At 38.6% G+C, this 20,676-nt stretch overlaps 1 protein-coding gene and 1 pseudogene across 3 annotated transcripts in view; both read left to right on the top strand.

Moving 5' to 3' along the window:
• SLC22A4 (solute carrier family 22 member 4) overlaps positions 1-6,413 on the top strand; it is a 59,922-nt gene extending 53,509 nt beyond the window's left edge. The window contains exons 9-10 of one of the 3 annotated variants that reach the window (XM_008538555.2): positions 455-590; positions 3,425-6,413. In XM_008538555.2, coding sequence (XP_008536777.1) covers positions 455-590; positions 3,425-3,500 — 212 coding nt within the window. In that variant the 3' untranslated portion in view covers positions 3,501-6,413. Of the gene's footprint in view, positions 1-454; positions 592-3,424 lie in introns of those variants that run through there. The other 2 variants (XM_008538549.2, XM_070571105.1) reach the window with 2 other exon arrangements.
• A 13,695-nt stretch (positions 6,414-20,108) lies between these two features.
• On the top strand, positions 20,109-20,198 carry LOC139075428 (U2 spliceosomal RNA; annotated as a pseudogene).
• The last annotated feature ends 478 nt before the right edge of the window (positions 20,199-20,676 follow it).

Raw genomic sequence — 20,676 nt, 5'->3', positions numbered from 1 at the left:
GTGGACCTAGCTTTCCACTACGGCCTACTGATTTGGGCAAAAGCAAAGATCACACCAGTCAAAAGAGCCAATACCTGTCCCTGAAACATCCTAGTCAACCTCTTTCCCCTTGATATCCTCCCATCCCCCATCTCCAATTACCTCCACATAAGAGGAGAACTTTAGTAGGCCAAGATTTCTATCAAAGGAACATCTGTCACACGTGATTATGTAGTAGCTTAGAGGATACCAGTTGACATGAAAGACCTTAGGAAAATGCAAAATCAAGTAGACACATGATCTGCCAAAGGCAATGGCATCTGCCAAAAAGAAACTGTGATCTTTTGAATATTTTTCCTTCTGAAAATATTCAGATTTAAAACTTCTTTCAAATACTGTTTGCCATCTTTACAAAATGCTTCTCAAGAGCATCTGGAGAATCCCTATATCTAACTGATGTTTCCATGCCTTACAGGTGCTTACAACAGAGTTCTGCCCTACATCCTCATGGGCAGCCTGACTGTCCTGAACGGAATCATCACACTTTTTTTCCCTGAAAGTTTTGGAATGGCCCTACCAGAGACCTTAGAGCAGATGCAGAAAGTGAAAGGGTAAGTGGAACTTAAAAAAAAATACCAAAATTCCTCAAAAAGAATAAACCTGCAAGAATAGCTAGGAAGTTTCTGAAGAAGTGGAGAGTAGCTCTATCGGATAATAAAGCATATTATTAGGCAGTGGTAATTAAAACAGTGTGATAATGCTATAGGAATAGAAATCAATAGAATAAAGAGAGTTCAGAATTAAACCCAAGAAAATATGAGAGTTCAGTGTATTATAAAAAGAAGCAATTCAAAATAAGTGGGGAGAATTTAGATTATTCAGTAAAAGTTGTTAGAACATTCAGCTAACCTTTTTGGACAAATACAAAAACTTGAATCCTATTTCAAAATACATTAAGATAAATCCCAGAAAGATTAAAAATGTAAAATCACTGGGGCCAGCCCAGTGGCATAGTGGTTAAGTTGACATGATTCACTTTGGAGGCCCGGGGTTCGCGGGTTCAGATCCCAGGCACAGACATACATACCACTTGTGAAGCCATGCTATGGTGGCATCCCACATACAAAATAGAGGAAGATTGGCAACAGATGTTAGCTCAAAGCCAATCTCCCTCACTAAAAACAAAAAGAAGAAATTGTTGGCACAGCAAAAAGAAACCATAAATAAAGACAAAGGTCAACAAGCTAGAGGAAAAATATTTGCAACACACGATACAGACTTAGGGCTAATACACCTAATATATAGGAAGCTCTTAGCAATCAGTCGGAAAATGACAAACAATAGTAAGGAAACTGACAAAGGACATGAACAAGCAGTTTCAGTGGCAGATGTATACATAAAAAAATATGATCTACATTAATAAAGAAATATAAAATAAAACAATTCAATATCATTTTTTTGGCCTATGAGTTTGTGTGAGGATATTCTTCTCCTGACACCAACTAATTCTAACACCAACTGAGTGTCCCATAATTTAATTCAATTCTAACACTAACTATCTGGAATCTACATCAGACTCCACAGGTTTAAGGGCTCAGTCCCACAAGACTGCCCTCACTTCAGATGCCAGTGTCAAGTAAGAGGTCCCCGGGTTATCCACTCTTCTGTCCAACTTGGCTACAAAATTGGGTGTTTCCACAACCCCCTTCCTCGAGTTCAGTAATTTTCTAGAATGACTCACAGTACTCAGGAATACACTCTCCTTACTATCACAAATTTATTATGAAGGATACAAATGAACAGCCAGATAAAGATGTACACAGGGTGAGATTCAGAGAAGTCCAGAACGTAGGCACTTCTGTCCCTCTGGAGTTGGGGAGCACAAGCATCCTGGCACAGGGATGTGTTCCCCAATTCAGAAGCTCTTTGAACCCCAGTGTTTAGGAGGTTTTATGGAGGTTTCATCACATAGGCATTATATATATTTTTTTCTGTTTTTTGCTGAGGAAGAATCACCCTGAGCTAACATCTGTTGCCAATCTTCCTCTTCTTTCTTTTTTTATGCGAGCCACCACCACAGCATGGCTGCTAACAGCCATGTGGTGTAGGTCCATGCTTGGGATCCAAACCTGGGCCACTGAAGCAGAGAGTGCTGAACTTAACCACTAGGCAACCGGGGCTGGCCTGAGAAATTAGTAATTTGATCTCCAGCTCCTCTCCCGTCTTCAGAGGTTAGGGGTGGGGCTGAAAGTTCCAGGCTTCTAATCAAGGCTTGGCTTTTCTGGCCACCAGTCCCCATCCTGAAGTTATATAGGGGCCCTGCTGAGAGTCTCTTCACTAGAATAAAAGACAAGACACTCCTATTACCCCTGTCACTCAGGAAAGTACACAGGAGTTAGGAGTTCTGTGCCAGGATTGGGGACAAAACAAATATCTTTCTATGATATCACAGATTGGCAAACATTTAAAACATTAGTTGTATGGTGGGAGGAGTTTAGATTCTAAAGTGAAACTGCCGGACTTTAAACCCCAAAACTATTGTATAAATTTGGGCAAATTACTTAATTTTCACTAAACCTCAGTATTCCCATCTATTTTAGTGGAGTAATTCATATGGCTATTGTGAGGTTATATGAGATAACATGTTTTTAGTGCCTGGCCATGATAAAGATAAGCCTATGTGTGAATGGAGTCTGGAGTCTGATCTCTGACAGAACAGGAACAGCAAAGGTGCCCACTTTTGATAAACTGTTTTCTTCTAATGACAGAATGACTTCAGTATCGACTTTAACTTGCCAGGAACTTCACGCTTACCCCTCTTATCTCTTCCTCAGGGAAACTGTGAAAAAATATAAATTCTGGGTTTTGTTTATGTTTAACTAAGATGGCTCCAGGGAGGCAGCCCCATGGCCGCATGGTTAAGTTCGTGCATTCCACTTCGGCAGCTAGGGGTTCGCCAATTTGGATCCTGGGCACAGACCTACACAACACTCATCAAGCCATGCTGTGGAGGCATCCCACAGAGCAGAACTAGAATGACCTACAACCAGGAGAGTTGCGCTATGTGCTGGGGCTTTGGGGGGAAAAAGAAAAAAAAAAGATGAAGATTGGCAACAGATGCTAGCTCAGGGCCAATCTTGGCCAAATTTTTTTTTCTTGGTGAGGAAGATTGGCCCTGAGGTAATACCTGTTGCCAATCTTCCTCACCAAAGGTGGGGGGCGGGGGGGGGGGAGGGTACCTCCTTTAAAAAAAAAAAAAGAAAAAAAGAAAATGGCTCCAAATATTCAAAATCAGAAAATATTAGTTCTAGACTCATGAGGTTCTTATTGGAGTTAAAATAATTACTTGTTCATTAACTGGAGAAGTGTTTTCCAGTGTCAGTCTGGCATTTTGAGGAAGAGAATCCCGAATATTTAATTTTGTTTAGCACTATCTTATTTTCAGGTTCAGATCTGGGGGAAAAACAAAAGATTCCATGGACAAAGAAGAAAATCCCAAGATTCTAATAACTTCATTCTGATAAAATTTCCACCCCATTTGGTGAACTGAAAAACAGATACATAAGCCTCTGAAGAAACCAAAGCCTTTCCTGATGAAATGGACTGACTATAACGATTAACGCTAAAACAGACCTTGCTGTTGAGAAATGCTTGTCATATAGCAAACTCTGGACCACTCTTCCAGATAGCCTCCTTATTTTAAAAATGAACCATTTCTAGAGCATTCTCCTTAGTAAGGAATTTGATGAAATGGGTTTGCAAGATTTTTTTGAAAATGTGTTGGTCAAGGATTGGTAAATCCATATAAAGATTAACACATTTCTAAACATACAAATACTATCCAAAGAAAAAGAATGTCACTATGTTAACACAACTATCAGGTGGCAACTGTGCATGTGTGTATGTGTAAGTGAACCAGCACATTCAAAATCACAGTAGCTTTTGAATTGAGCTCATTTACTGCCGTAACCAAATGATTATATGCAGCATTCCTATCCAGAAACTTTTATGTACTCCTCTGAGAGGAACTGATGGCAGTTATTAATAGTGTTACTAGTGAAATGCAGCAAGAGATCAAGTAGCCTGGCTCATATGGCATGTTGGCCTTTAAGAGGGGAACCAAGACAGTTCCTAGCTGTAATTCCAACAGCTACAGCTCACAGCCTATTGAATCATGCACAGTTGTTGTGCTCTCTTGGAGCATGTGACTAAGCCTTCTGTTTCCTAGGACTGGTTATTTTGCTGGTGAACAGAGAATCAGGAAAACTGCACAAACCAGTTGGATTGGTAGAGATGGCTTCTGTGCCCCACAGCCTAGAAGGGTCAGCACCCAGGACAAAGGCTGTCCACACCAACAATCTGGAGAGGCTTTTAAAACAGTTCTTTCCATCAATACTTACCTTCTAAGCACACTATGCAGCTGCATTCTCTTCAGCAGTCAGCAACAGTGGAACCTCAGTTCCACGAATGAGCAGCATAAAAGATAAAAGACTAATGGGATAATGTGTTCCTGTAAGCTCAGAAAATAAATGTCAGCTCTGTATCTCGCCATGGTTGAGGCATGCTGAGATGTTAACATAGCAAGAAGTTACTCCTGGAGACTCGGGGCAGCATGCTTTCATTGAAAGTGGCTTCTCTGAGAGCAGCACGGTGACAAGCTACTGACCCTTTAACGTATCCAGTGCCACGGTGCACTCGTAGGAATAGGCAGCCACTAGTTTTTGATGCTGCTTTGTGGCATCATCTCCTAAAAATAACTATCCCCAAATGCAGATTTTCACTATGGAAAAATTTTTCAAAGGAACCTTTGATATAACATCTTGATAAACTGTCCTTATATTAAGATCCTTATCTTGAACTTTCCCGGTTGACTCAGAATTTTTTCTCTATATTGCCATATTTCTTACACGTTTTATACCTGAAGCACTGACACACTGATCCTACCTTTTGATTGTTACTTTAAAATCCACTAGAATGTCTTCGAATAGTTTATGCTTTGTCACTGGGGACGCAGGTGCACAGCTTTAGCCACCCAGTGCTTTTCTCTCCCCCGTTGACGCAACCTTTCTGGAATGTCTTTCCGTCTCCCCCGCAGGGCACTGGGCCGCCTCTCCCACCGAGAGCGAGAGAGTCATGTTCCTTCTCTAGAAGCTCTCCTTGAACTTCCTTCCCACCAACAGTAACTGTGACTCCTCTGTGCTCTTGTGGTACTTGTTACCCTCACTCAATCTGCCTCTTGTCTTGTTGCCAGGGACTTCCTCTTGTTTATCTTTCTATCCTCCGTAGTGCAGCTTAGCATCGTGCTTTCTTGCATGTAACAGGCATTTGATAAATATTCATTTTAATTAAAGTACTTTGTAACTCTAGCTTGGTGAAAATATTATGTTTCGTACCTTGACATTTGAATTTTTAAATACCTAAATATTAAATGCTCTTAAAGCTTTTTCAAAATATAAAAAATAAGGATTGATAATTAACTTTTATTACTGTTTGTACAGGTGTTTTATATTTTGTAGTAGTAAGAGATGACTTTTTAAAAAATCTGTTTATATAAAGGCAACAAGTACACAAATGATTCTCTCTTTCGTAGTTCAAAGACAAAGTAGATGAACACATGCCAAAGTGGTATTTGATTAAATTCAAGATATATTCCTGATTTTTAAAAACTGCTTTTAAAATTAGTTCCACAAGGCAACTTCCTGAGCTTGCTTATGAATATCAATCTCAGACTGACAGCCAATATTACTCTGCATGTTAGAGTGAAATACTAGAGGCATCCCATTAACAGAAACTATATGGATACATGATTTAGCACCTTTTATTTTCAACATTTTTGGGCATATGTTAATAACTATAACCATAGTATATATTATAGATAAGAAGTAAAACTATTAGAAAATAGACAAAATTATCAATATTATGAGGAGCATATAATGATATTCTACTTTGAAAATCCAAGAGAATTAACTGAAAATTCTTACATTTAAGAGGTTCAGTTTAAGTGGAGGTATATAAGAAGTGTCCATAAATCAGCAAATTTTTATGTATTAGAAATAACCACCTGGAAAATACACTGGAAAAAAACAGGATCCATTCATAATAGTCATAAAAACATAAAATACAGAGAAATAATCTTAATAAGAAATGTATAAAACCTAAGTGAAAAAATTATTCCATTTAATTAAGACTTAAATGGAGACATGCCACGTTCCTGAATGAGTAGAATGAATGCTGTGAACCTGCCATTCTTACCAAATTAATTTACTACCATAACGTAATTAAAATTAGTATTTCAATGACATATTTTAGGAACTTAAAAGAGAATTCTAAAAGACATCCGAAAGAATAAGTATGCAAGATTGGCTACAAAATTTTTGAAAAAAAAAAAAAAGAGTGGTAAGGTTAAATATTCCCTCACAGATTTAAAAACACAAGGAAAGATAAATCAGTGAAATAGGACAGGTAGCCCAGAAACAGACTGAAAATACTGCTAATGCTCCAGACAGCAGGAAGGTTAAGTGCACAGCCTCTGGAGACTAGTGCTCCTGGGCTTGATGCTGGCTCTGTCACTTATCAGCTGTGTGGCCTGGAGCAAGTTATAGTCATCCCAAACCTCAGCTTCTTAATTTGTAAAAAGAGGCTAATAGCAGTTTCATGGGGTGGCTATGGGGATTACATGAGATAATGCACATATTTAGCCCATGCCTGGCAGACTTAGATGTTTTCTCTCTCTCTCATCTCGCTAAATTCCATAGTTAATCATTATAATCAACTTCCTTGACCCTTTCTTAATCCACCTTACCCTTTGGGGCAAACTGCAATGCTGGTTAAATCCAACCCCCTTCCTACTTCCCACCGGCACCTGCACAGCTAAATGTAGCTGGAAAAAATATGCAAACATGCTGCCTGGCTTCACTTTAAATTAATCATCAGCCATTTCAAGAGGAACTTTATTGCTGACTGACAGTCATGCTCCATTTGGTGCATTCTCTGCCCTCAGTGACCTCTCTCTTCAGAACTCCAGCGTCTCCTCCCCATGCCTGCCCTCAGCTATGCCTTCGCTTTATATCTAGCTAGAAAATAGAAGTAATGGGCGAGAACTTCCATAAACTCTTACCACTGTAATCCATCAACCTAACTGCATCTGTACCCACACGGTCTGACTTTTCTCCTGTTACTTGAGATAAACGGTCTCTGCACCTAGCGCAGGCTTTCTCTCTCTCTCTCTTTCTCTCTCTCTCTCTCTCTCTCCTTATGCACTTGGTGCCCCTGCCCCCTTACTACTCAAGAACATTGCTCCAGCATTTCTCCCGACTCTCTGCCCCATCATTCACTCTTTTCCCTTCCTGCTGGATCTTTCTCATTCACCATGCAAATATGCTGTTATTTCTACAATGATGAAAAAGCTCTCTCTTGACCCCACTTCTGCCTTTGACTACTGCCCCATTTCACCTTGTCTCTTTATAGCAAAACTCATCAAAAGATGACTCTATACTTGCTACTTCTAATTTTCTTCTTCCAGTTATCTCTTGAACCCACCACAGTTAAGCTTTAGCCCCCACCTCTCCACCAGAACAGTTTTTCTCAAGGTCCTCAATGATCTGCATGTTTTTTAATCCAATGGTCAATTCATAGTCCTCGTATTACCAGCTCTCTCAAGGCATCAGACAAACTGATTTCTCTTTCCTTGAAATGCTTCCTAGGATACCACATTTGCTTGGTTTTCCTCGTACTTTGTTGGCTGCTTCTTCACAATCTCTTTTGCTGCTTCTTCCTCATCTCTTCCAATGCTCACCACTGGAGTGCCCAGAACTTAGTCTTTGGTCCTCTTCCTTTTTTGGAAAATCCAATGTCACGATTTTTAAATACCATCTCTACATTAACAACTACCAAATACATAGAGAGCTTAACTCCAGGCTCACTCACCAACTGCTTACTCAATATCCTCACTTGGATATCTAATAGCATCTCAAACCTAACATGTCCAAAGTTACTATGTGCTCTTGATTCCTCCCCAAATCTGCTCTTGCTGAAGTCTTCCCTACCTCAGTCAGTGGCGACTCCATTTTTCCAAATGCTCCTTCTCTCATACCCCATATCCAATGTGTCAATAAATCTTTGGCCATAATTTCAGCATACCTAGAATTTAGTTTCTTGACTGGATTCTGTTAGCTTCTTAACCAATCCCTCCTCCTTAATTCTTCTCCTGCCTTCCTTCAGTCTATTCTCAGCATAGCAGTCTGAATTGTCTAAATGAGATCATGTCACTTGTCTGCTCAAAACCTTCCAATAGCTTTCCATCTCAATCAGATTTTTAAAAAGCCAGTCTTAATAATAGTGTATAAATGGGATGATCACATGTCCCAGTTTTCCCAGGACAGTCACAGTTTCTATATATTAGCCTAGTGAAATTATTACTAACCCCTCCACCTTTCATTCTGGTGTCCCAATATGGATGATAAATTATATATGGTCACCCAACTTACAGGGCGCTATTCTATGTGCCTCCACCCTTTAGCTTTCTGACTTTGCCTCCTCACTCTCTCTCCATTGCTTTCTTCATTCAGGCTCCCCAGGCTGTGCTCTTCTTTGAACACTTTGAACTGCTAGACACGCTTCTGCATGTTCCCTCTTCCTGGGAATGCTCTTCCCAGGTATCTGCATGTCTTACTCCCTTATTTCCTTTGTCTTTGCTCAAATGTCACCTGCTTAATAAATACTTACCTGGACACCCTATTTTAAATTGCATCCTGTTCTCTCTCTGTCCTAACCTTACCTGTCCTTGCTTCATTTTTCTCCATAGTTCTTATCATGCTCTGGCATCCTAACTAGTTTACTTCTTTATTTTGTTTATTGTCCTTCTCCTTACTCATGAAGCCTATATTCCATGAAGAGCACTTCTGTATCCTCAGCAGTTAGAACAGTGCTTGGCACATCGTAGTGCTTAATAAATACTTGCCGAAAAAATGAATGAATGTATTATTATCATTATTATAGTTAAATGGGCAAAAGTAATTATTAGTTTTCAAATAAGAAAACATTGGCCAATAAATATAGAAAAAAAAGTGTTCTGCTTCACAAGTAATCAAAAGAATACTAATTGAAATGACAATGTGATGCCATTTTCCAACTAAAACATTGACAAAGATTACAAAATGACAGTAGTCAATATTGATGAGCATGTGATAAGATGCACCTTCAAATTCTTCTGGTGGGAATATAAATTGGTTTATTTTTTCTGGAAAATAAGTTGGCAAAGTGTTTCCATAGCCTTGAAATGCTTGGATTTTGGTGGTTTTTTTGTGTGTTTGTTTGTTTATGTATTAACTCCACAACTAGGAAACAGTCAGAGATATATGAAATATTTATGGAGATAGATATTTATCACAGCATTATTTGCAATCTTAAAAAACTAAATATGAGCTAACAAAGGAGGTGAAAGACTTGTACCCTGAAAATACAAAACATTGCTAAAAGAAATCAAAGATACAAATAAATGGAAGGACATCCTATGCCTATGGATAGGAAAATTCAAATATCATTAAAATGTCCATACTAACCAAAGTGAGCTACAGATTCAATGCAATCTCTATCAAAATCCCAATGGCATTTTTGCAGAAGTAGGTAAAAATCACCCAAAAATTCACATGGAATCTCAAGGGACTTCTAATAGCCAAAATAATCTTGAAAAAGAACAGAGTTGAAGGCCTCACACTTCCTGGTTTCAAAACATACTACAAAGCAACGATAATCAAGACAGTGTGGTACTGACATAAAGACAGATATACAGACCAATGGAACAGACTACACAGCCCAGAAATAAACTCTTACATATATGGTCAAATGATTTTCCACAAGAGTGCTAAGACTACACAATGGGGAAAGGATAGTCTCTTCAACCAATGATTTTGATAAAACTGAATAGTCACATGGAAAAGAATGAAGCTGGACCCATACCTTATACCATATACAAGAATTAACTAAAAATAGATTAATGACCTAAATGTAAGATCTAAAACTATAAAACTAAGAAAAAACCTTTGGGACATTGGATTTGGCAATAATTTCTTGGCTATGATACCAAAAGCACCATCAACAAAAGCAAAAATAGACAAATGGGACTACATCAAACTTAAAAACTTGTGAGTGTCAAAGGAAACAACAGAGTGAAAAGGTAACCTATGGAATGAGAGGAAATATTTGCAAATCATATATCTGAGACAGGGTTAATAGCCAGAGTGTAAAAGGAACTTCTACAACTCAACAATGAAAAAACAAATAACCTGTTTTAATAAAGTGGGCAAAGGATTTGAATAGCCATTTCTCCGAAGAGATACAAATAGCCGGCAAGCATATGAAACATGCTCAACATTACTAACCATTAGGGAAATGCAACTCAAAACCACAATGAGGTACCACCTCACAACCATTAGGATGGGTGCTGTCAAAAGAACAGATAACAAATGTTGGCAAAGATGTGGGGAAATTGGAATGCTTGTGCACTATTGGTAGGAATGTAAAATGGTGCATCCACTATAAAAAACACTATGGAATTTCCTCAAAAAATTAAGAATAGAATTGTCATATGATCCAACAATCCCACTTCTAGGTATATATTCAAAATAATTCAAAGCAGGATCTCAAAAAGCTATTTGCACACCTATGTTAATCACAGCATTATTCACAATAGCCAAAGCTGGAAGCAACTCAAATGTCTGTCAACAGATGCTGATGAATGGATAAGGAAAATGTGGTGTATACATACAATGGAATATTACGCAGCCTTAAAAAAAAGAAGGATATCCTGCTGCACACTGTAACACAGATGAAGCTCAAGGACATCATGCTAAGCAAAATAAGCCAGTCACACAAGGAGAAATACCATACGATTCCACTCGTATGAAGTATCTAAAATAGTCAAGATCATAAAAACAGAAAGTAGACAGCCAATTACCAAAGGCAGGGCAGGGAGGAGAGAGAGGAAGGGCAATTAACGTCCAGTAGGTCTCAGTTTTGCAAGATGAAAAAGTTCTAGAGATCTGTGCACAGCAATGTAAATACTCTTACTACTACTGAACTGTACACTTAAAAATGGTTAAGATGGTAAAATTTAATGTGATGTGGTTTCTTTGCCACAATAAAAAAAAACTAAGTATGGAAATAGTTAAATAAATAATGGTGTGTCCTTACAAAAGAATATTATTCGGCTATTATTAAGAATTACTTTTAATAACATGATAAAATGCTTGTGATGTAATGCAAATTTTAAAAAACAGTATACAACAGTATTAACCAAATAATGAATGCATGCATGAATAAATTATGTTTAAAAGGCATGAAAAAAAACTAGAAGGAAATACCTTACGTTATTAACAGTAGGTATGTTTACATGAGAGATTATAGATGACTTCCGTTTTAGTTTGTTTTCTGTAGTTTTCCTTACTTTATAAATGTTTTATAAATAACATATATTACTTTTATATTCATAAAGAAGTTAAAAAATAAAAACTTTTATTGAGTGTCAACTAAGTACGAAGTTTTGGGAAGCAAACATGAAGAACATTAAGAAAGCGAAATTCTTGTTCTCAGTGGGCTCAGTCTAGCCAGATTATGAACTCCTACCTTTGTGGCCTCAGCAACCAGCCGAGTGCCCTGAACTGGGGCTGGGTTCTATGGGGCAGAAACCCAGGTCAAAGTCACTTTCTCCCTTCCAGACGTGGGCATTTTCTTATCTCTCCTCCCACTCTGCTTGAGCAGCAGTCACCTTTACCCTGATTTAGACCAAGCCACACTTGTTCTGCTGAGGCAAATCACCTTATCACCAAAGCTATATTTAACAGATCATTGAATGGGTTGTGAAAAATTATAAGGATTTGAACTCTCACCCACTGCCCTTGTGTTGGCACAGAAGAGTCTGAAACCTGATTGTGAGAACCTTGAGACCTCTTTCTCCAACACTGCAAATTTAATTCTTCTTGTCAAATACTCTCATCCTAACTCCCATCTGTGCTCCCTGCCCCTGCACAGCCCACCATCTCACCCTCCCATGTTGCCTTCCCTGCTACTGCATCCTCTGAAACCCCCATTCCATTGGGGACAAACAACTCTCCTCCTTCAAGTATATCCCTGGTCACTCTCTCCACATCCTCACCTTGGCATAGACCTGCCTTCCCCTCTGAGCACTCCACCTCCCTCGTGGTCTTGTGTCTCAAATGGAGGCTGCTCATTTTCTACTTCCTATGAACTCCAGAGCCACGTAAGAGCTCAGCATCTTCTTCATACCCATTGCCATTTCCAAACTGTAACTCCTTCACCTTCACATATATGAAACGCCTCCTTCAAGGTTTGTGCTGTGTATTTCTGGTTGCTGTTACCAACAACCTGCCCCGTTGCTTATCCACATTCCGTGAGCTCTCTGGAACCCAGCCTGAGGTACTGATGACTTTTGTGCTCAGGAGGATGAGTAACCTTACATCTCAGCTTCATAACACTGACCCTTAACCTGTACTTCAGTCCCTCCCTGCCAAGGACACCTTTGGATCCCATCGTCAGTCACAATAACTCCATCTCATTCCAGGGCCTTTTGTTTTCCTCACAACCTTTCAGCTCTGACCTTGACATCATTTCCTTTCCGTTTTAGTTTATACCTCATGATCCCCTAATTCACTCATGCCACTACCCTGTTCTTTGGTTTACTCATCTTGTAAAATCTAAGCCTGAGATAAGTCAAACCATTTATTCTTTGCTCTCAATCCAAGCTGCTGAATTAAGATACAGGAGAGAAGGGGGATCATTGATGGGTTGGAGGAACATGTGGGTTGGGAGAGTGACAAGTGGGTTGAGGGTCCAGCTGTGACTGGAAATGTAAATTTGTAGAAATACCAATTCACATAGTTGTATGATTTTCTCCTATGTCCGAGGGTAGGAATGAAATGCACAAATGGCTGGATGTGAGGCTTTGCGGTACAGGTGAGCAGAATGACAAGACAATAGAGGAACTGAGATTGGCTGAAGCTAAGGACCATAGTATCTAGATTGAAGAAAAGAGGGAGTGAAAACAATAAAGACAACTTCTGTTGGTCCTAGTATGCTATGTCCATCTACCTTCTTCTTCTTTATTTGGGGTGTATAAGAACCTAGCACAGTGTTAAGATCCAGAGTGTTCAAAAGAAGAGACTGCAGGTCAACCTAGGAGCACCATCTCTCTGGGACCATTCAACACCACAAAGACCTGACTGTGGTTACGTGAAACCTAAGGAGACCAAATGCTCTCTTTGGTAAGGGCTGAGGGCTAGATTTCATTTTTCAGGATAATGAGAGGTGGCATTAATAATTAAGAGTGTAGGCTTGGAGGCAGATCCACTGTGTTCTCATTTGGACCTGCTACATACTAACTATAACAACTATAAGCAAATTACTTAACTTCTCTTCAGTTTCTCTGAAAGTGAGAATAGAACAATAAAAATACCTATCTCATAGAGCTCTTGTGAGGATTAAATGATGTCATGGGCTATTGTTAGTGTTATTATTGTAATAATACAATAGCAGAGAGGATTGAAACTTGCCCAGAACTTTCTAATTTCCACCCTAACCTGGCATCTAGCTCAGAAAATTAAGATAGCCTATAATTTATATTATCCAAATTTAATTCAGTCAAAACCTCCTGATAGTTTCCAGTGGAATCTTGCTCCAGGATAACTGTATCCCATAAGGAGACCTATGTGTTCCTACATATCTTCTCTCGGGTGATCTCATCCAGACCCGTAGCTTTATACCATCCATATGTGGACAACTCCCTAGTTTATACCTCATTCTGACCTTACCTATGACCTTCAGACTCATATATCCAAAGGTCTCCAAACTTATATTTAAATATAAGTTTAAAATATTTATATATTTAAGGATACATTTATTTTTATATTAAAAATAAAACCCTTGTACAGGCAAAAAATAGATAAATTAGACTACATCAAAACTTAAAAGTTCTGTGCATAAAAGGACACAATCGACAGAGTAAAAAGGCAACCATTCGGGATAAAATATTTCAAAATCATTTATCTGATAAGAGGTTAATATCCAGAATATATAAAGAACTCCTACAACTCAATAACAACGAAAAACAAACAACCTAATTTAAAAATGGACAAAGGACTTGAATAGACATTTCTCCAAAGAAAATATACAAATGGCCAATAATCACATGAAATGCTGCTCAACATCACTAATCATCAGGGAAATACAAACCAAAGCCACAATGAGATATCACCTCACACCCATTAGGATGGCTGCTATAAAAAAAAAAAAGAAAAGAAAAGAATAAGTGTTGTTGAAGATGCAGAGAAATTGGAACCCTTGTGCACTGTTAGTGGGAATGCAAGTTCGTGCAGTCCCTATGGAAAACAGTATGGCGGATCCTCAAAAATTAAAAATTGAATTACCATTGGATCCAGCAATTCCACTTCTGGGTATATACCCAAGAGAACTGAAAGCAGGGACTTGAAGAGAGATTTGTGCACCCATGTTCATAGCAACGTTATTCAAAATAGCCAAAAGATGGAAGCAACCCAAGTGTCCATTGACAGATGAATGGAAAAAACAAACTGTAGTATACATTGACAATGCAAATAAACAATAAGCAATCTGTACATTAGAAAGATGAGGTGAGATTTATCTGAGCCAAGCTAAGGACTAGCCTGGAAGTGTAATCTCCACCAGGGAAGAAAGCACCCTGGAGAAGTGTGGTTTACAGCATGGCTATACACCATTTCAGAACAAAGAACATACATCAAGCATGACAGGAATACATTTTTTTTTCTCAGTCACAAGGAGATGTTTTGCTGCAGGTTAGCATGCTCACAGCAGGTACTTGACCTTGTTTTTCTGGGGAAAAAAGCTTATCTTCAAAAAGTACTGATATTGGCATCAGAGAAAGGGAGACATTCATCCCTATCTTTAAAGAGTGCATTCTTTGCTTTGGGATAATGCTTGAAGCAGATGTACAATGCACGTTTGGTGGGCCATAAGTCAGACTGCTCTGGGAAAAACAAGTTTTAGGCCAAATCAGGTTTAAACCAGAATGGCTTCTCCATATATCTCAATATGTGAAACTTATTATTCTTATTATTTTCATCAATATATACAGTGGAATATTATTCAGCCTTAAAATGGGATATTATTCAGCCTGTGGCAGAGATGAACTTTGAGGATTTTATGCTTAGCGAAATAGTCAGTCACAAAAGGACAAATACTGTATGATTCCAATCACACGAGGAACCTAAAGTGGTCAAATTCATAGAGAAAGAAAGTAGAAGGGTGGTTGTTAGGGCCTGGGAGGAGGAGGGAATGGGGAGTTAGTTTTTAATGGGTACAGAGTTTCAGTTTTACGAGATGAAAAGAGTTCTAGAGATGGATGGTGGTGCTGGTTGTACAACAATGAGAATATACTTATTGCCACCAAACTGTACGCTTAAACAATGGTTAAGATGATAAATTTTATATTATGTGTATTTTACCACAATAAAATTTTTTTAAAGTAAAACTCTTAATTTCCCAAACTCCCATCCCACCCAATTTCCTCATTCCAAAAACTGGCACCAAGTTGCTCAGGTCAAAAATCCAGGAGTCACCTTTAATTTCCTTCCCTGGTGCCCATATCCAATAGTAAGTCATATTACCTTTTGCTTTTGTTGGGGCCCAAGGCAGGCCACCCCAAAATATCCTACAATAGCATATTGATTATTTTGAATTAAAGTTACTAGAGAAGCAAAAAAGGCATTCTGACCCTCCTGTCTCTGTTCCCCCTGAAAGCAGGAAATACATCTCCCATGTGAAGGGTACTCTGCCTGTGTCCTTATCAGCAGAGCTAGGGATTCAGGGCCGAGAAGCCTGCAGAAACAAACCTTGCTAATTTACCACCTCAAGCCTAAACTCTGCTTCAGTTCCTCCTTAATTAGGGACCTCAAATCTAAGGTTTTTTTGTCCTGTCATTCCTCACAAATTTATTGTTTCTTTGTGTAAAAGATATATGTACTGCCTGCTTTGTTAGCTTTCCAAGCATCATTTCTCTATGATCTCCAATACGTATGTATTAAACTGGGTTTTTCTCCTGTTAGTCTGGTCTTATGTAAATTTTACTATTAGTCCAGCCATAAGAACACAAAAAGGGCAGAAAGGGGTTTTCCCTGCCTGACACTTCCAAAATATATTCTGAATCCATCCATTCCATTTATCTCTTCCACAGATATTAGTCTACTTGCCTGTGATGCTGCAAAAGCTTCCTAACCAGTCGGCCTGTTTTCATGCTTGTTCTCCACAGTCAATTTCCCACAGAGCAGCCAGAGTGCTCTTTTTATGATAGAACTCACACCTTATCCTTTCTCTGCTTAAAAATACTCTGATAGTTTCTCGTTGCACCTAGAGTAAAATCCAAACTCCTTGCCACTGTCTACAAGGCTCTAGATGATCTGGTTTCCGTATATAACCTGGCCTCCGACCAACATCTCTGACCATATGTCCCACCACTATCCTCCTTGGTCACTATGTTCCAGTCACGCTGGTCTTCCCTCTTGCTCAAACACACCAAGCGCATGCCCTTACCTCAAAGCCTTTGCACTTGCTGCTCCTCTGCTTGGTACACTCCCTTCTCAGATCTTCACATGACGGGTTCCTTCTCATTCCTTGCATTTCAGCTATCACCTTCTCAGAAAAGTATTCACTCACCTTTAAATCTAAAGTAGGCACTCACTGATTGTCACTCTTTATATCACCATCCTCTTTTGTCTCTTCTTGGCATTTACCACTATTTGAAATTCATATTTCTTTTCACAAGGTTATGGTCAGCTTCACCATCCCCCAACTAAAATGTAAGCTCAGTGAGAACAGGTATCTTGTTTCTTTCCCCAACTTCCAAAATCCAGAACAGTTTTGGGCACATAACGGCCATTTCAAATATTTGTTGAATGAATGAAGAAATAACATTAATGATCCAATTTTCCTTCTATGTCATGTATATACATAAAAGCCTTTTGGGGAAACTTGTATTTTTAACGTTAGCCATCACCAATATCTTTTCCATCTATTCTAGAAGGTAGTCACTAGTCTTTAAAATGAAAGTAGCATATTTCACATCTCATTTTATGCAGGTATACCCTGAAGGGAATGAGTTTACATTCCTATTGCTACTCAAGTTTGTGGCAGTACATAATTATACATCTGGACTTTTAAAACTGTCCTGTATCTCTTAAAGCCAAATTGTCAGTTTTCACTTTAGAAATTACACTCATTCAAAGAAAAAGTCTGGACATCCAAGTCCTTAAAAAATTGTTAACAGGATCTGATTATATAATTTTTCTAGTCTGCAGAATGCTTCAAGGCCTGTTCTCTTCATAGTTAGGTACCTATCAGTCCAGCCCAAAATAGACTGGGGTTAAAATGCAGGATCGTATAACAGTACAAATATGATTTCTCTGGCCCTTCCATTTGTGCAGCCCCTATCTCCTTCAAAGTGAAAACTCCAACCACAGTTGGGCTCATGAATGTACACTTCTCTGTCATTTCTTTTGAGATGTGTCTGCAGTGCACACCTGGAGAACAGCACAAAAGTGCTGCATACCCACTGACAACTGAAGTCCTGCTGTGCCAAGCTCAGCTGCAGCTGCTCTACTGTGCCCAAAGTGCTAATGTGCACGGGTGATGACATGCCACTTGGGATGCTGTCTGATGAGGTGGATAGACTCCTGTTCCTCCTCTCTTGCGTCATACTCTGATGTTCTGAGGCCAAGGCAAATATTGTCTCACAGAGATCTTGGCAAAAATAGCTATTTCAGATTTTACTCGAGGTGCTTTTCCCTAAAATCTGTACACAATCTGTGGGAATCAACAGCAGAGGCCGGACAGACCCTCTGAATCATCCTCCACTCTGACACTGAAGCTATTGTGTTGGACTAAGCCTGGACTCTACTCTTTTCCCAAAGGAGGAGCTCTTTCTTTGGAGGCTTCCCCCTCCTCAGGCAAGTCAGTGCTGACTGGTCCAGCCCACATAACCCACAGACATGTCCAAATCTATGGAGAACACAGGTGGTGCTCCCTCTGTATCGATAATCAAAATAAAACTAATAATTATAGCTAATATTTATTTTACACTTAATGTCTGCTAGACACTGAGCTAAGCACTGCCATCTGGGAGATGAAGGTTTGGAAAGCTTTAAATACTTGCCCAAGCTCACAAGCTAGGACTTGAAGGAGTCAGCAATTGAACACCGGTCTTTCCACCCTGACCGGAGGCTATGCTCTTAACCTGTATACTAATTGTCTCTTAGCATGGAAGTAATTATAAAGTTCATCCGTAAAATTCTATCCTGTTGAGTAGGGGTAAAATAAATCAAGGAGTTATAGATGTTTATTCTTCTTTAATTCAACATATTGCTTAATAATCTATGTATTAGTTATTTATTGCTGCATAGCAAGTTACTCCAAAATTTAGCATCTTAAAACAGCAAACATTTATTCTCTCTCACAGTTTGAGGGTCAGGAATCTGGGAGCCAGTTAGCTGGGTGGTTCTGGCTCAGGGTCTCTCACGAGGTTACAGTTAAGCTGTTGGCTGGGGCTGCAGTCCTCTAAACATGCAACTTATGCTAAGTTGCCGCTAAGTTCACTCACATGGCGGTCAGAGGGCCTCAGTTTCTCATTAGCTTTTGGCAGGAGTTTTCATTCCTTGCCACCTGGGCCTCTCAAAGGGCTGCTTACAACATGGTTGCTTGCTTCTCCCAAAGACAGAGAGAGGGAGGATATTCGAGATGGAAATCTTTTAAATGTAATCACTGAGGTGATGAAACATCACTTCTGCTGTATGCTACTGGTCACACAGACCAATCTTGGTACATAGCAGGAGTGGCCTCCGCCAGGATACGAATACCAGAGGCAGGGATCAGTGGATGCTTTCTTAGAGACCAGCCGCCACATCTGCTAGCATATTAATCCATTTAATCTAGGATTCTATCCCTGAATCTGCTATCTGCCATATAAATCAGTTTTATTTTCTCTATTTATAAAATAGAAACATCCTAATTCAGAATCTTGAGGGTTAAAGGGCTTCAGGTAACTGATTCTCCCAGTTTCTGAGTTCAAGTGCTCTTTCAAAAGGTGCAATTTAAAAAATAGCTAACATTCAGATAGTCATCATTGCCTCACCTAAAACTGGAAGACACTGGCCCAGGTTGTTCTTTGCTTTGTGCACATGGACAAGCCAACTATGACTAAGGGTTTGTTTTCTTAAGATTTACAACTGCTGTGGTAGCCTATTCAAATCGTTCCAGGAGTGTTATCTGATGCCCAACTGATATTTCTTAAATTAAGACTTTTTCCCCTTATTTGGTCTAGACACAAGTCAGTATTCTTCTCATAGAAGCTTTCATTTATTTTGAAATATTAAAACAATTTTGATAATCAATACAAGAAACAAATTTATTTTCAAGAAGCTTGGTTTTCCTTTTCAGTTAGTTCCAGAAAAGGACTGTTACTTTAGAAAAGATGTTAGAGAGGATTAAGTACACTTCTGAAGGCATAGCCAGCCATGTCCAGGAGGCAGGAATATTGAACAGTAAGTATCAACAAAAGACTAATACCTGTGTTAACATTTTTATCTTAATTTTTAAAAAATTTACTGTGCTTTATGGAAACGTTTATATTTCCTGGAGTAAAACATGCTGGCAAGGTTAGCTGTCCCTTCTCTATTTTTATTTTCAATTTAGAATATAATCGCTATTAAATAGTGTTTATCCAACAGATAACATTTAAAAATGTACATGTAGTTCTCTTTCTATCACTAAGCCACTATTATTGTAAAAAGGAATATGCTGCAATGTTAAATTTAGCAGCCCTAATACTTAAAGGCCTTAGAACAGTGCTGTCGAACACCAGCTACATGTGGGTACTGTGCGCTTCAAGTGTGGCTAATCTGAATTGAAATGTGTTATAAAAGACACACTGGATTCTTAAGATTTAGTATGAAAATTTAAAAAGTGTAAGATCAATGCTTTTTCATATAAGAATGTAAAATCTCAATTTCTATATTGATTACATCATGAAATGATAATGATTTGGATACATCGGATTAAATAAACATATTATTATCGCTTCTCGGCCTTTTGGCTAAGATGAAGTGTAGTATCTGTTCTTATCAGTTTAAATAAGCATATTATTAAAATTAATTTCACTCATTTCTTTTTGTTTTTCAATGTTTTTAATATCTTCCTGCCAGATAAAATACAGGATGCCCAGTTACATTTGAATTTCCTATATTCCTGCATATGTTTTAATACTATAAAATTATTCATTGTTTATCTGAAATTCAAATTTTAACTAATTTAACTGGGTGTCCTAGATTTTTATTTGCTATATTTTTATTTTAAAATAGAAAATTTTAAATTACGAATGTAGCTACTTATTCGATACGACAGTGCAGGTTTAGAATCACCTACCTGCTTTTTTTTTTTTTTTACCAGTCAACTCTTGAGTTAAGGCTAAACAGAAATAACTAATCTGAGGGGAACATTTAATCCGAGGCTGGGATCAACAATAATCTTGAAGTTAAATTTTTACATTTGTTTGAACAAGTTAAAGGACAACAAAAGGGCTTGGTAGAGGCCAAAATATAGAAAGGACATTTGGACTGGAATCAAAAATCATTGCTTTCTGCC

This window comes from Equus przewalskii, chromosome 13 (genome assembly GCF_037783145.1).
Source record: "Equus przewalskii isolate Varuska chromosome 13, EquPr2, whole genome shotgun sequence".
Taxonomy (NCBI): Eukaryota; Metazoa; Chordata; class Mammalia; order Perissodactyla; family Equidae; genus Equus; species Equus przewalskii.
This window is presented reverse-complemented; position numbering and strand designations above follow the sequence as displayed.